A 15860-nucleotide genomic window follows, 5' to 3' on the forward strand; every position below is an offset into this window, starting at 1 on the left:
CCATTTTATTTTCAGTCGTCAAGAGACGACTTTGTTTTTTTGGGGGGATGATGTTGGCGGTAATATTGTACGTACGGGAATAAAAAGTAATTAATTAGGAAGTACTTTGTTTAGTAATGTAACCGAAGGTTGGTAGTTACAGGTGCGACGGTTGTCCCTCGCACCCCCTCGGTACCTTTATATACCATGTGATGTAACTTGTCTATATCACAATTATGAAGGAAATGGAATCTTTTTTGTTGGCTAAATTTTTTTTGTCTGGTATCTATGGCATTACTATTTCTTGTTAAGTATTTTGTCTGCATACATTAAACTGTTCGCCCAGAGGGCAAACACTCTAAAATCAAGATTCAACATTTGGAGGGAATTTTCGGAAGACATTATGTAGATTGTTGGAAAATCCTTGCAAATTCCTTCCATCTTCAAATAGATGATCAAATTGACGTTGTAAACTATAAACTAATCTTAAGCCCTTGGAAATTAGTAATTACAAACATATATTTTCTCTCAAACTGAGTTTAGTTGTCACCACTTACCAGTATTGGCATTGCGTATGAAGATGTTATTTACTCTTGAATTAATTTACAGGCCCACTGAAGTTTCAATCAAATCTCACCCTTAAAGTGGGATGTAAGTCATGCCCATATTGATCATGCAGGCAATAGTTATTCACTCAACTACTCAATTCATTTTTTGGTTTTTGTATAGATTTATAATTCCTTGGCCTCAGTAAGGTGCTTTTGTCTGTAATTCTTCCTATGCCATTGCATGCCCAGACAAGACAAAGTTGTGCCTTTGTGACTTGACTGTCATCTCCAGCTAAATTCTTTGATATCCTTAATAAATCCTACATAGTGTGGACCCTATACCTCATTTACTAGATTATGAAAACTGTATTTCATCCTTTTTGCCTGAAAATTTTACCATATGTGCTCATGCGGTGCACAGATGATACTGTGGTAGTATAGGATATCTACCTACCTTCTTTAGTCTATGTATCACAACACACCATGTAGAGCTTGAATCTTGTGTTGACGTGGCTAAAATCGCATTGCTATGACTCCATCCGGCCAACGCAGAATAGAATGTACTGATTGAGTATCCTATCCTCTCTTGAGATAAAGAAATCCCTAATGCTGTTTAATATTGATCAATGGGGACGAACTCAAGGTTCTGATTGTCAGGTCTTGACTGCAAGATTACTTAGTGATTGATGTGATTTGTTGGGAGCACAAGGGGTCTTACGTTTTGAAACAAGATGGCCTGCTGCGATTTTCGGACTACGAAATAAAATCAAAAGGGAAGTGTTCAGGAAGCCTAAGGACAAGGGTGATAATAGTTGATGTAGTGGGTAGACAGATTTCGATAAACCAGTTCTTGTTTTGCCAGAGACACCCTCACAATTAGACAAGAATGGTGCAAGCTCCGAGGGATGAAGGATTTTCAGACCAGAGACGCTCGTTTTAGGCACCCAATTCTAGCGCAGCCTAAGACGAACACCTGCAGTTGAACTAAGCACAGTTTGGGTTCAGACTAACCATGCACGGTGACCTACAATCAACAGACCCCCAATGGTATGAACCAAAAATGCATCAAATACCCCTCTACACTTCACCATTAAAATCCCTGCACTCTAAAATTAACCAGCTGAAAGAAACCATGCAAACAAGATGATAAACACCGAATCAATTTCTATATATTGATTTCAGCTGACTTATTACAACAATTTCTGCAGCATCTCTATGTTATGCCTAAAATCTAACCTATTCTAACTTCTAAAATCTAACTACAAAATTCTAACCCTTTACAAAAGAAAGGCCTCTGCCTTTTATAGTATTTACAATTTTGAATCGAAAGGTAGGATTGACTGCATCCAAGGGCTGCAACTTGCCATCCAGAAGCTGGCAGTCTTAACCCTTCCTTTAAACTCTCAGTCATCTATCCAACCACTATCTCAACTACCTACAACTGTCTGGATTCAATTTGAATCTATCCGGTAGTTGGACATAACTGTCCACAATTGACCTGTTTCCCCTTTGTTTCAAAATATCTTGAGTGGGGCCCACAGGCAGTTTTACAATAAAACAGTTTCAGTTTTCTGAAACTAAACTTTTGGAATTAAATCCAGCTGTGTATTTCTCAAGAATGCATAGACTTGCCGCATTCGGAGTGTTCTTCGGTCTTTGGTCCGGATGGTGGACTTCAGCTTTGTGGTCTGGTGGCACAGCGACACTCCCCAATGCTCGGTTCAGATCTCGCGCTCTTGCAGCGCGTTCCTACATCTTCTTCTTCAGCTTTCAGCGCCTGGCTCCTTGATGTTTCAGACCTTCTCCTGGTTCTTTGGGACGATGCCTTCGACCTACAAACAATAAATCTCACTTTAATAAATCAATTTGAAAAATTAAAATTGATTTGACAAACATTTGCTCGAGAAGCTCTTTGTGAGATGAATCTTTAAATGTTTTTCGCTTGATAGAGGTGAAATGTGAGATTTTATTTTAAATGCTCATTTGCCTCTCTTTGGAATTTTGTGCATATTAGGCAATTTGAAACCTCTAAGCATTTTTTTGAATTTCGGCCTATGAGGATTTCGACTTATTAGATTTTCGGCCAAAAAGGCCTTTTGCAAAGTTATTAAAACGCCTCTCTTCTAACATCTTCACAATTTTGGCCTAAAAGGCCATTTTGCCAAATTTTAAGTGATTTCGGCCTAAAAGGCCTTTTTGCAAACTTTTAAGTGATTTCGGCCTAAAAGGCCTTTTTGCAAACTTTTAAGTGATTTCAGTTTTACTTCTCATTTTTGTGTTTTCGGGTTAGAAGGTCATTTTCGGCCCAAAAGCATATTTTCACGATTTTAATGATTTCCAGGACTTATGACATTTTCGGCAATTTAACTATTTTGCAAGTTTTTCAGAGGACGTGAAAGTTCTGAACTTTATCCTTTTGCTCATTTTGCTAAGCAAAATTGGGTTTCTAAGGCAACTCATGCGAGGTTTACTTCAAAGCATTGAACGCTTCCTTCATTTCTCTCCTACTACGCGGGTAGACCAGACTCAAAACAGGGGGGCCCTGTCAATGACGGGGTGTGTGCGCTATACGCACAACACCTTGTTCTCACATGAGCCACTTGTCAGACTTTATCATCAAATCACCACCATGAGGGCCCTTGTGTTACATCTTGATTTTACTTACCATCTTGGCATCCATGACATTGTCAACATAAAGCTCAAGTCACGTGAAGACCTTTATCTGCATAAAATCTGGTGTTTCACCTGCAATATTTGGTACCAGATATTCAGCCACCCCAAATCTGTCACCATCAGCAAAACAAAGGTTAAAAGTAAAACCACTCAATATTCTTCTGGCACCCCATACATAGCCACAAAGGAAAGAGATTCTTTCTTCATCAAGCCCAATTTATATCCAATCACTAAATGCAACAACACTTTCCTTGCCATTACATACATTGGAGATTGATGTTTCCACCATTGGGAGGAATTAATAAGGATTTGTGATTATATAAACGTGATAGCATGTTAGTTAAGAGAGCTTATAGAAATGTAACAGTACTTCAATTAAGGTACAGAACTTGTAAACGGTTTTTTCATTATTAATTTTAAAATTTTTTCTTTGTAATTTCTAATATATAGAATGTATTTTTTTTGCATAATGCATGTGGTTTCCTGATCTGTATTGGAACTTTTTCTCTGCTTGTAATGCTGCAACTGTGCTTCTCTTTAGTCATTTTGATTTATCAGACATCTAATGGTTCAAGAGAAAAATGATTTTTTTCATTTGCATATATTCACAAAAGAAACCAAGCATTTACACAGGAAGTCCCAAACCACTTTTTGTAAATGTTGGCCCCATTTGGCCTCATCTGTGGGATCCTTTGCACTAACTCCAAGGCAATAAATTTGTATGTCTTACCTCTTTTTTATCCTAATAGTTTATAGTAAAATAATAAATATTTTGATATTGGTATGATGTAGAACGCCATCTTCTTAGGTTAATACAAAATGGTTCTAATTAGCTGTACAATATAGTAAGTATTTTATAATTTAACTTTACACAGTCAATTGCTCTGACTTCATTTTGGTCATATGGTAATATAACGGTTTACCATTTGGGACATGTCCACCCTCTCTTGAAAGAAAGATCCTTACTTAATCAGTGAAACTAGTGGTACAGTCCCTTGTGCCATTTTTCATTTTAGGAGTACATTCCAGAAATCCAACATGACATGAAAAGGATGATATATATGGTATATTAATAGTTCTCTAGCAGGACCCTCATTAATGGGGATGGAGGCGTTGTGGCCCAGAGATGACAAAAGGAGACCGAATGGATACCACCATCACAGGGATGGTATAAGTTGAATTTCAACAGAGCATTGCGTGGCAACCTGGATGAGTGAGGTGCCAGTGTATCATCCATGACTGGGAGAGAAGTTTGACGGGTCACTTGTCCAGAAAATTGTCCAACGGAAACAATAACAATGCAGAGCTACAAGCATTATTACTCAAATTGCAAGTAGCAGTTAAAATTTAAATTTAAGAATCGAGCTTGAAGGGGACTCCATGTTCGTGGTCAATGCGATGAGAATGTATGAGGTACATAGCTGGAAGCTAAATGCTCTATTGCAAAGAATAGCTGACATGGCAGCCAAGCTGGTGAGCTATACAATTAATCACATCTATCGTGAGGCCGATGAAGAAGCCGATGGTCTTGCAACAAGGCAATTGATAGGACTGAAGATGAAATGCAACCGAACAACCACCACGATTTTGAATTATCACACTCTTTGTGGTAGTAATTTCATCTCAAATAAATCCTCTGTGGATTACTTTAAGTGGTGAATCGAATTGGCCAAGGACAGCCCAATGTAGGAGCTTAAACATTCATTAATTACAAATGCATGTAAGTTGTTGCAAGAAAGATTAAATTTTGAAGGGATAACAATCGGCGGTCATTCGAGCTGTTGTCTTCTTGAGCCAAGAAGAATACACATGTTGATTCACCATACCTGCACTCGTAGACAAATAGCCTTCATTGGAGAGATAAAGGAGATGAGATTGAAGTGTATGTTTAAAACCCATCATGGGTTGATTTTGCACACAGTGAGAGAAGTGTTTGGGGAGGCATTCATGGAGATAGACCATAGGTACAGGGTTAACATGGATATCTCGTCCATGTTCTTGGTCTCCCTCATAGACAAGGGTACCGGTGGACTCGACGGGAGACAAGGGAACTGGTGGACTCGATGGGAGATTTGTGTAGAAGATTTATCCGCAAGCAATTCTTGGGTGATTTAGAAGATATGTTGGCAATGATGGCCAGGGCAAAGGTATCCCTCTGTCTAAGGACTTCTTCAAAATGAAGTCTTGACAGATGGAGGTTGAGAGGCTTCCTTTGGTGTTCATGATGATGCATTCCACCCTTCCACGACATTGCCTGAATGCGGGAAAGTGTGCTTTGTTCCTGAAGAGGATCCTGAGAATGGTGCCTACAGAAGGACTTGTTGTTGTGTTTTTTATGCACAATCAAACACAGAATAAAATACCAAGGTATCTTATCCTCTCTTGAACAAAATCTTCCCAAATGCTAAACTATGTGATCAATTGGAAGACTCCAAGGTTTCTACTGTCGGGTCACGACTTGTGGATAAGCTCAATGGTTGATGTGATTGCTAGTAATCCAAGGGGTTACATTGAATACTTGAATGTTGAACGTTTGGATGTTGCTGGAACTTAGATTATAACTACTCGCTTGGAAAATAAAATAGCAAAAGAGATAAGGTTCAAGGAGTCTAATCTAATCCTAAGAATGCAAGAGACAATGAACAACCTTTGGTGAAACTCCACTAAGCCTTGCTTTGACATGCAAAGCAACATCTCCACAAAACTTAGTGCGATCTCCTAAGGAAAGTATATGATGTTCAAACCACCACCACAAACATAGACACCATCAAGACAATGCGTGTCAATGAAGAAGTAGCAATTGAAGTGAAGCTTGGCTAAATAGATCTAGTTGACTATGCAAGACAAGTCTACAATCAGCAAACTGCTAGTAGTATGGATATACGAATTTCACCATTGATCATGCACAAAGTTCTTTCATTCATCTAATTATCATTAGCTAACATGAAGATCCAACAAGAAACCATGCAATTGTAGAAGAAACAACACATTCCACCATAACTTCAATGAAAAGGATGTTTATTTACAAACTTGGCAACAATTTCTGCCTTCTCTTCCTATTCTACTCTAGCTGCTATCTGCTACTAAACTATTCTTGAACCACTAACTATCAACTATTAGCTTGCTATTAGCCTCCTATTAACCTTTACAAATGAGAAGATTTGAGCCTTATATAATTCTCCCTTTACAAATGAGTGGCCTGGATTGATTCACAATCAATGGCCGAGATTACAAGATGAAAACCCTAATTAGGGTTTGTTGGAACAAACTCTCCTTAGCCAGTGGGAAATTTACATTTAGGTTCAATACTGAATGTGAACCAATATAAAATGGGGGTAGGTACATTGGAGATTGTGCCTCCATATGATGAGTCAGGTGCATTGCATCTAGATATGCTGATGTGGAACCTCTCGATTGGCGAAGTGATGACTAGGATGCCACCTCAACTTGCACTTGTAGACTTGATTCATCATCATGAAGGGATGTTGATACTTTGGGTAATATCTCTTGATACTCAACATCTCAAGCTTGCAGTGATAATGATGAAGGTGTGTTTCCAAATTATGTCATGTTGTCCAAGCTAATCCTCTGATTCTAATTAACTCTTTTGAAATTATCCATCTTGATCATACTTACATTTCAGCCTTCTTAACTTGGGAACCCTGACCTTGTGATGTCTTGAACTTGTTCTTACATTACTCTTCATCTCAGATTTCTTGTCTTAGATTGCCTCCTTGTCCTGACATCCTCTTGAAAAGTGGAACCTACTGTTGCCTTGAAATGTAGACTCTGACTTTGATCCTGCTGTAGAATCCTTGTGAATAATGTTTGACCTTGATCACCACCTTGTAATTCTGACTTGAATTCCTTATCTAGATGCAATTGCCTCCTCAACCGAGATCATCTCCTTATACTGATAAGTCTTCTTGGATTTTTGGAGGAAATTCAAGATAGTCATATGTTCCTTCCTTTTGCATTTTCTCCATCTGGATATTCATGCTGATATGTCTCTCTAGCTTGAAGTATATCGTTAAAAGAGTGAAGTGTATATGTATTGACTTCCCTCTGGTGCAATCTCCTTGGGTAGTCTTGTGAAGTTTTCCCTTGGAAAGTAGACTTTGTGCTATAATCCTTATCTTGATGTTGATGCGTGTTGGGGCTAAAATCCTTCATCTTTATTGATGTAGTCCTGAATGTGCATCATCATTCCTCATCATCATTTTCCCATCAAACCTGAAAGAAAACATATTGAATCATAATGATGGAATAAAATAAACTTAATCTAACACACCCTTATCGCATCAAAACTCATTAACAAATCTGGAAATGCATTTGGTTACAAGGAATCAAGTTTAATTATACCTCTTTCAAGTCTGATCCTGACCTTGAATTGATGCACCTAATCAAAAGATGTGACTGATAATATTTAGGAAGTTCATTGGTGCTTGAAGGTAGGTGAATAAATTCGCTCCACCTATGATCAAATTCGCTGCACTAATAATCAAATTTGCTGTACTAATGATCAAATACGCTGCTCTGCTCTTTGTAGAGAAGGAATTTGCTTTGTTTAAGTGATCAAATGACTTTCGACTTAGCATTTACAGATATGCAAGGGAAAAGATGTGTCGTTTCAGTTCTTAGGTCGACTTGATAGGCTTCAAATAAAAATATTATTTCCTTAAGGTGGCCGACTTGATTGCATTTTAAACATTTTCTTTTTAAATTCAAACCTTGGCACCAAAATACTTCTTCATGCCGCTGCTTGGTGTGAGCAAAGGAAGGAAGTTCGCTCCTCCAAGGGGGCAAAGGAAGTGTGCCCGCTTCTCCTAGAGGGCAATGGAAGTATGCCCGCTCCTCTTAGAGGGCAACGGAAGTGTGATAAAATCACCATTTCCAGCAACTTCTCCATCAATTTGTCCCTTTTCACCAATTCATTCCATGTCAATGAGCAGAGGCAAAGTAGTATTCAAGGTGAAGCATAAGAAATGCTCAAGGTTTCTTCCTCCATTCACCTAATATTATCTACTCTCTTTCTAAGAACACCTTGCATATACATCAAACCTCTTAGGATGATAAGAAAAAAATGTCTACTAGGCCTGATCACTGGCTAGAAGATCAAAATCATTACTGAACAAAGGCACTAAACCATAATTCGTGAAGAGCAAAGACATCTCAGACCTCTTAGGAAGTCATGTCGCTCCTTTGAAGTAGCAAAGGAAGTGATGCCGCTCCATTGAGGGAGCAAAGGAAATTTCCGTATACTTAGCCAAATTTTGCCCATGTGACCTGCATCTCAATAAAGTGCAATCAACCCTCTTGGATGGCAAAGGAAATCTCTTCATACTTAGTAAAATTTCATCTGAAGGATTCACCTTTCAAACCTCCTTGCCTATCTTGTTCAAATCGACCTTACTTGACACCTTCCATTCAATCTTTTGCCCCCATAAGCTTTGATCAATCAGATTGATGACCACACATTATCCACATTCACTCAAATCTGCAAGAGATGGAATGCTACATTACTCGAGAGCTCGAAGCAAGAGGGGGTCCCCATTTTGATGGGGTGATGTTGTGAAATGGTCACAACGGGACTCAACTAGCTTTAGGAGTTTATCTTTGAGGAGCACCTGGACTAAAATGCGGCTTCTAATGTTTAGTATCTAGGGAATATTGTTGTGAGGTATTCACACATCGCCCCATTGCAAATGGGGACCCTCACTTTTTGCTTTCTAGGGTTAGTCCTTTTTGCTTAGTCCTATGTTGTCTTAGGGTCTTAGCTATTAATCTTTTCATTGAAGGGATAACATTTCTTGAGTAGCCAAAGATTTCATCAATTTAGGTGGAAAGGGATTGAATGAGGAGTCTTCCCTAGGGTCACTTTTGAAGATTAATTGGACATGGACATTGAAGTGATTTAGGAATTGGAAGTTTAGATGAGTAAAGTATAGGCAATGGGAGAGATTGAACAAACTGTCTACATAGAGTCATGTCCCTTGCTGGAGCAAACTTGCCTTAGACACGTCCTTGGCCTCAAGATTATAGCGAATTCCTTCCTTGCGCCTTCTTGAAGGGTAAAAGTTAACATGTTTTGTGAAGATTTGGGATATGATCTAGTGGAGTGAAGGAAAGTGAAGGATTGAATTCAAGGATGTTTGAGATCATGTACCTCTCTAAGGACTTAGGGCGAAATTTTGCATTTAGCTCCTGTACCTTGCAAAGGTTCTAGAGCGAAATTCTTTCAACAAGTCATGTACCTTACCAAGGTCATTGAGCGAATTTTCCATCTAATTCATGTCCTTGCCAAGGTCTTAGGCTGAGAACTTCACTAAGGTGATGTACCTCATCAAGGTCCCAGAGCGAATTTTGTCTTTGAGTCTTATCCTTGGAGAGGACATAGAGCGAGACTTTGTTTTAGGTTCCGTCCTTCCAAAGGTCACAGATTGAATTTTCTTTATAGATGTTTTTAAGGGCTGAATTGATGATGCTTTCAAATCGATGAGGTAAAAGAGTTTCAAGTCATGTCCTTGTAAAGTCATAAGGTGAACTGCCAAATCTTGTCTTATAGGTCCTGTCCTTAGAATGGACGGTGAGCGAATTTCTCACATCTTGACCTTGTCCTTGGAAAGGACGGTGAGTGAATTTTACCTATTTTTGATCTTGTCCTTACCAAGGACATAGAGCGAAATCCTCATCAAGGACATGGAGCGTGCTTCTTCACTTGATCATGTATCTTGCATCAACTTAGACCTTGACCTTGGATAGAGCATGAAGCGAGTTTTGATAGAGCCTGTCCTCCTTAAGGTCATAGGGAGAATTCATCTTTTGAAGTTTGTCCTTAGCAAGGTCATAGAGCGAGGTCCACTTTTGAAGCTTGTCCTTTGAGAGGAGCGAAAAATGCATTATAGGTCCTGTCCTTCTAAAGGACATTGGGCGAAATCATTTGCATGCCTTCTCCTTGCTGATGGTAGACCGAACTAGAATGTGTCCTAATCCGAACTTTGTTTAGAATCAACCTTGTCCTTAGAAGGGTCACAAAGCGAACTTGAGCTTGTCCTTAGAAGGGTCATAGAGCGAAAATGTCATTATAGGTCTTGTCCCTGCCAAGGACATGGAGCGAAACTACTTATCTTGACCTTGACCGCCCAAAAGACATGAAGCAAATTGATGAGAGCGTACCTTGCAAAGGTCAGTGAGCGAATTTATGATATAGGTCCTGCCCTTGGGAAGGACAAAGAGCGAACCTCAATTATGGGTCTTGTCCTTGCAAAGGACGATGAGCGAACCTCAAAGATTAAGCCCTATGAGCGAATTTCATGTTTGAACACACATCAGCAAATTTCATAAAATCAATACACATCAGCGAACTTCAAGATTTGATACACATGAGCGAACTTCAAGAGTAGGGCTAGATGAGCGAACTTCATTGAGCGAATTCCAACTTGTACTTAAAAGATCAATCAACCTCTAAGTGAAATTCAAATCTAAAGAACTGAGTCGGCCAGCTTGAAATAATGGTTTGTTATCAAAGCAAGTCGGCCTCACCCTAAAAGGACACATCTCCTCATTTAAACACCTGTATAAGGAGACTTGAAGCAATCATTTAGTCACCAATTCAAAGCAATCCTTTCCTAGAGTGAACTTGATCAGCAGATCAGCAGTCCCCATCAACTCCACTAGCTAATTCAATCAGCAGGGCAAGGAGTCCAATCAATATCAACAACAAATCTGATTCAGGAAACATATCATCAGCGAATTTGATTACATCCACAGTGAGTTCAGTAAGTATCAACATCAAATCTGATCCACAAGTAGCAACTCCAATCATTAGTGACAGCAAAAGTCTCAAAAGAAGAAGCGAATTCATCAAGAAGACAACAAATTTGCTTCAACCAAGAAGTGATCCCTTCTATAGATGCTCTTGTTAAACCTGCAAATCACATGAAATTACATAATTACATCAAACTAGGAGGTTATAATATAAGGGATATCATATGTATTGGATGCTTGCTTATTTGTTTTGCAGGAGATGAAGAAACAAATCAAGGAGATCATATTGGAGGAGGATTGAAACAAGCCGCTCCAGGATCAAATTTCAACATCAAGGTTGAAATACAAGGAAGATACACTCGAGGGAACTTCATAAGACAAACATAAGAAGATGGGAGAGGATGGTGATTGCAAAGCAAAAGGAGAAAGATTGTAAGACCTACACCACCATGCAAAGGGGGAAACTTCATTAACAAGCACTAAAATGCCCGAGAGGAATCTCAACTCTCACCGCACCATGGAAACATGAAGAGATCAAAGGAACGTGATGGAGAAGTCATACAAGCACCCAAAGGCAAGCAGGCAAGGATGGAAGAAAGACTTAGCTACATCAATACTTCCCATCACCAGTACTTTGAGCAAGCTAGATAATGTTGAATATCAAGAGATATCTCTCAACATCCCTTCATGGTGACAAGTCAACTCTACAAGTGCAAGTTGAGGTGGAATCCTAGTCATCGTCCTAGTCACCACTCACCAATCAAGGAAGGTCTACAACAGCATGTCTAGATACAATGTATTTGATTCCTCCATGATGGCACAAAATCCGATGTACCTACCGCTGACATCTATTGGTCCACATTCGTTGAATGTAATTTTCTCATTGCCTAAGGAAAGTTTGTTGTAACAAACCCTAATTAGGGTTTTCATTGTAAAATCCTGGCCATTCGTTATAAAAGAGCTCTCTATAAAAGGCTCAGGCTCTTCATTTGTAGAGGTTAATAGTTAATAGTTAATAATTGGAAAATAGCTAATAGCAGTAGTTAATAGTCAGTAGATAGTCTTAAGAGAGTAGATTAGAAGTTAAAGTAAAGTAGGAGGAGAAGGTAGAAATTGTTGCCTAAGTTGTAAATGAACTCTATTTTCATTGAGTTATGGTGAAGTGAGTTGTTTCTTTACAATGTGCATGGTTTCTTGTTGGATCCTCATGTAAGATGATAAATAAATTAGATTGAATGGAAGAAGTTGTTGAGTGTATTCATGTGGAATCCACTTAGTCTATACCACTAGCCTCTTATTGATTGTAAGAGCGCCTTGTGTGGTCAACTGGAATGTTATGAGCTTAACTTCGAATCATTCTACACTCATTGCTTATGCATTAACTTGAATGGTGATCGATGTTTGATGGTATTGATTCGAACATCTTAGAAACGTCCTTAGAAGATTGCACTGAGCTTGTGTCAAATTGTTCATTTTGATGGTGAGACCTCGCTCAGTAGGATTCCATCTAATCATTCACTCATCTTCCTAAATTCTTAGGATTAGAATAGATTCTCTCAACCCTTCGTCTTTTGCCACTTTTTCAATTTAAGTTAGTCTAGGACAAAGAGCATCGCCCAATTGAAATATCAGATGATCAAGTTCCAGCAAATCAAGCATTCAGGCATTCAAATGTAAGTCCCCTTGTGATTCCAGCATAATCACATCAAAAACCAACTAAGCTTATCCACACGTAGTGACCCTACATTCATGAACCTTGGAGTCCTCTCGAATGATCCTTAAGCTAATCTTCAGCATCCAAGAGATTTTGTTCAAGAGAGGATAAGATACTTATGGTATTTTATTCTGTGTTCGCATGTGTGTAAAAAACACATCAACAAATAGTAGTAATACAGACACTAGCAGTTTTTGACAGAATGGTCCATTTTGTTATCTTTGGGAGCAAGATATGTAATGTTAAACGGAATGTTCCATTTTGCAGGATATATACGATTAGTAGTAGGAAGAAGAAAAGCTTTGTCCCCAGTTTTGATATATCCTGGCAGAGAGAATTGTAAAGGACATACCAGAATATGTAAATCTTTTTCGATGATATTATAAAGGGAGTAGACCTCAGCAATTTACATATCAAAAGAAATCTGTAGCAGGATTCTTTATATGTGCCTGTGTACCTTTGTGTTTGGTGATGTTAATGCTGCACAGAATGTTTTTCGAAATTTCCACATAGGTTCTTGATGTTTGTGTGTTCTCTTTGTTGATCGTTGTTTTTTTCCCTATAGGTGATGAATCATTTTTTCTCCTAAATTGCTGACTCATGGATGAATTGCATGCCAAAGCTTCCAAAAACTTCCTTTTTAAGGTTTTTACTTTTCAAAAGGAAACAACCATGAATTTTGTATCCATTATTGTGACAATCCATTTCTAACAAAGAGAGGAAACCGAATTCATCAATTTTTTTTTGCCTGTATCAGGTCCTTGAGCATGTTGGATAAAGATAACCAAGGTCCAGACGTGACTTTCAGGGTTAGGGAAAATGGCCATACTTGAAGGGCTGAAACATCATGAAGAAAAGAGTTAGCTGGGAAAGTAGCTAGTTTTGGGGATTTGTACAGCTGTGGGGTCTTTAAACTTTTATGTCTTGTCTTTTTATGGTAAGTCTTGGAGTGTCAGCTGCTGCATTTCTCTGTAAAAAGCAATAATTACTGGCTTCACAGTAATCAAAACAACACATGCTTTATGTTTTAGTGTCTTGAAGTGTACACATCATTTGTATTGTGAGTTTTAAGTCTAGACACTCCCATCTGAGAGCAACATGAAATGGAGCTCTTGGTGGAGTCCACAAAAAGGGGTTTTAAGCTTCTGATATTGAGGTATATAAAATCTTAAGAGAATTTATATGGTAACTCGCACTATTAATATATTATATGTATGTTACATGTTTATCTGAAGTTAATTTTTGTTTTTAGGCTAAAATATGTAGATATTTATGATTTTTAAATTTTTTTGTTGAAACGTACCCAAAATATACCCAATCCCCCCAAGGAAAAAAAAATTCCCGTTTTGGCATGCTTGAACCCAAATCTGATCTCGTAACTTAGCTAAATGTTGTTCTTACAAGGATAGCGGAGAATGATTTCTTAACATTCTCAAAACATAGAAAATTAGAGACTATTTAGAGATTCTGGATGACAAATAAACAGTACAGGGCTTTGTTCAAATATCTTTGATGATAAAGGTGAAAGAAATATGTAAGAATAAAAGTTATGGATTTGCAATTGAGCTATACAAACAGGAGAATACTTTTCTTCACTAATAACTAAATCTCGTCCTTCGAGTGAAATAATTAAGTGTGAATTGTATCTTATAGTTTGTTTTCTTTTTCCCCTGTATTAATGCATACATCAGTGGGAGAAATTTTATCCTTTTTCACATCTTCTGTTAACTGCAGGAATAGACTATCTCTCTGCTGCGGCCTATGTTCACTCTACTTCTGCCCATTTGGTATTCCTTAAAAACAAGGTAACAATTTCTATTTCCTATGCATGTAGAATTTAGTCTAGGGTGAAACTTGGAGATTCAAAAAACTATATTTTGCTTTAGCCCAGATTTTTTCACCCCTTGATCAAAATTACAAAAATTGAACATCTGAAAACTTTTGCCTAATTTTTTATGAATTACACAGAAGTGAATGATGTTACCTGGATGCTAGATCCTAGAGATTAATTCCTACTAACTTTAGGAGGATTGAGATTATCCTTCTCTATATGCAGAGAGTAATTGTATGAACTGGACTTGGTTACAACTCTGCTTGGTAGCTTAACATACCTTCCTCATTTCTAACCAAAATAACATAAATTTGTAAGCTGTGTTTGCTTTACAGGATATCATTCTGGTGGAAGGCCTGAAACTAGATGATGTTGAATTGGGCATATATTCCCTGCATTGCCTTCCCCTCAGATTACTGGGAGCTGAGGGGTCACCTGCACGGTGTATCTTAATAAGATGATGTTTATCATGTTATTATCAAAGTTTAAGTGTATCCGTAAATATGATTTTCACTTTTGATGCTTTAAGTCGTTGAGCCCAGGCTTCAGGAAAGGGTTTATTGTATTCCTAATCTGTAATTTGAAAATCTTACAAAGTTTTAGTAGAATATCCCTATTTTGTGGCAAGTATGGCAGAAGCTATATGACTGAATTTACTTATTTTATAGTTCAACAATTTAAATTATATGTGTATGTCCCCTTATAAATTTAAAAGATAAAAAAGTTAGGAAAATGATTCAATAATAATATTTTAAGTTAGTCTTAATAATTTTATTATAAAATATTGTAAAAAATAATTTAAATAATTTAAATATTATTATTATAAAGTGGGTTATCTAAATAGGACATAATAAAATATTATACAGTATTTTAAATGTACTTTAAAAGAAATGTAAGAGGAAAGAAAATTCAAATTAAAAGGGGCCAAAATGAAGTTTATAATGGGAAGATAATTGTCTTTTTTGGCATCCAATTTATGAAGTTGAATTTTCCATTTTATTTAATAGTTTGAGCATTCATCTATTTCTTACAAGGATGAAAATTTTGAAGTGGAGATTTCAAGGATGAAAATTCTCTTAGATTCTAGGGAAGAGTAGAGAAGAAAATCTTTTTGTTTTTAAGGTGATTTCATCTAGGAATCACAGTCTACAAGAATATTTCAATTTTTTATTTTTTTATTTTCTAGTTTGCTATAGTACTGCAACTATAATACAATTACACTACTCAAACCCCTTTAGATAAAGTAAGTGTTATTACAATTAACAAATTGTGATCAATTTTCAATCTAGGCCTTTCCAATCTAAGTTTTAATAAAGAGAAGAACAACTGGAAGAAAAAGAATAGAATG

General features: G+C 37.5%; 1 protein-coding gene across 2 annotated transcripts in view; it reads left to right on the forward strand.

Moving 5' to 3' along the window:
• Positions 1-15197, forward strand: part of LOC131076520 (cyclase-like protein 3) — a 114513-nt gene extending 99316 nt beyond the window's left edge. For both annotated transcript variants that reach the window (XM_058013756.2, XM_058013757.1), the window contains 2 exons: positions 14416-14486; positions 14848-15197. In XM_058013756.2, coding sequence (XP_057869739.1) covers positions 14416-14486; positions 14848-14973 — 197 coding nt within the window. In that variant the 3' untranslated portion in view covers positions 14974-15197. The remainder of the gene's footprint in view (positions 1-14415; positions 14487-14847) is intronic.
• The last annotated feature ends 663 nt before the right edge of the window (positions 15198-15860 follow it).

The sequence above is a fragment of the Cryptomeria japonica genome, chromosome 3, assembly GCF_030272615.1.
Source record: "Cryptomeria japonica chromosome 3, Sugi_1.0, whole genome shotgun sequence".
Classification (NCBI taxonomy): domain Eukaryota; kingdom Viridiplantae; phylum Streptophyta; class Pinopsida; order Cupressales; family Cupressaceae; genus Cryptomeria; species Cryptomeria japonica.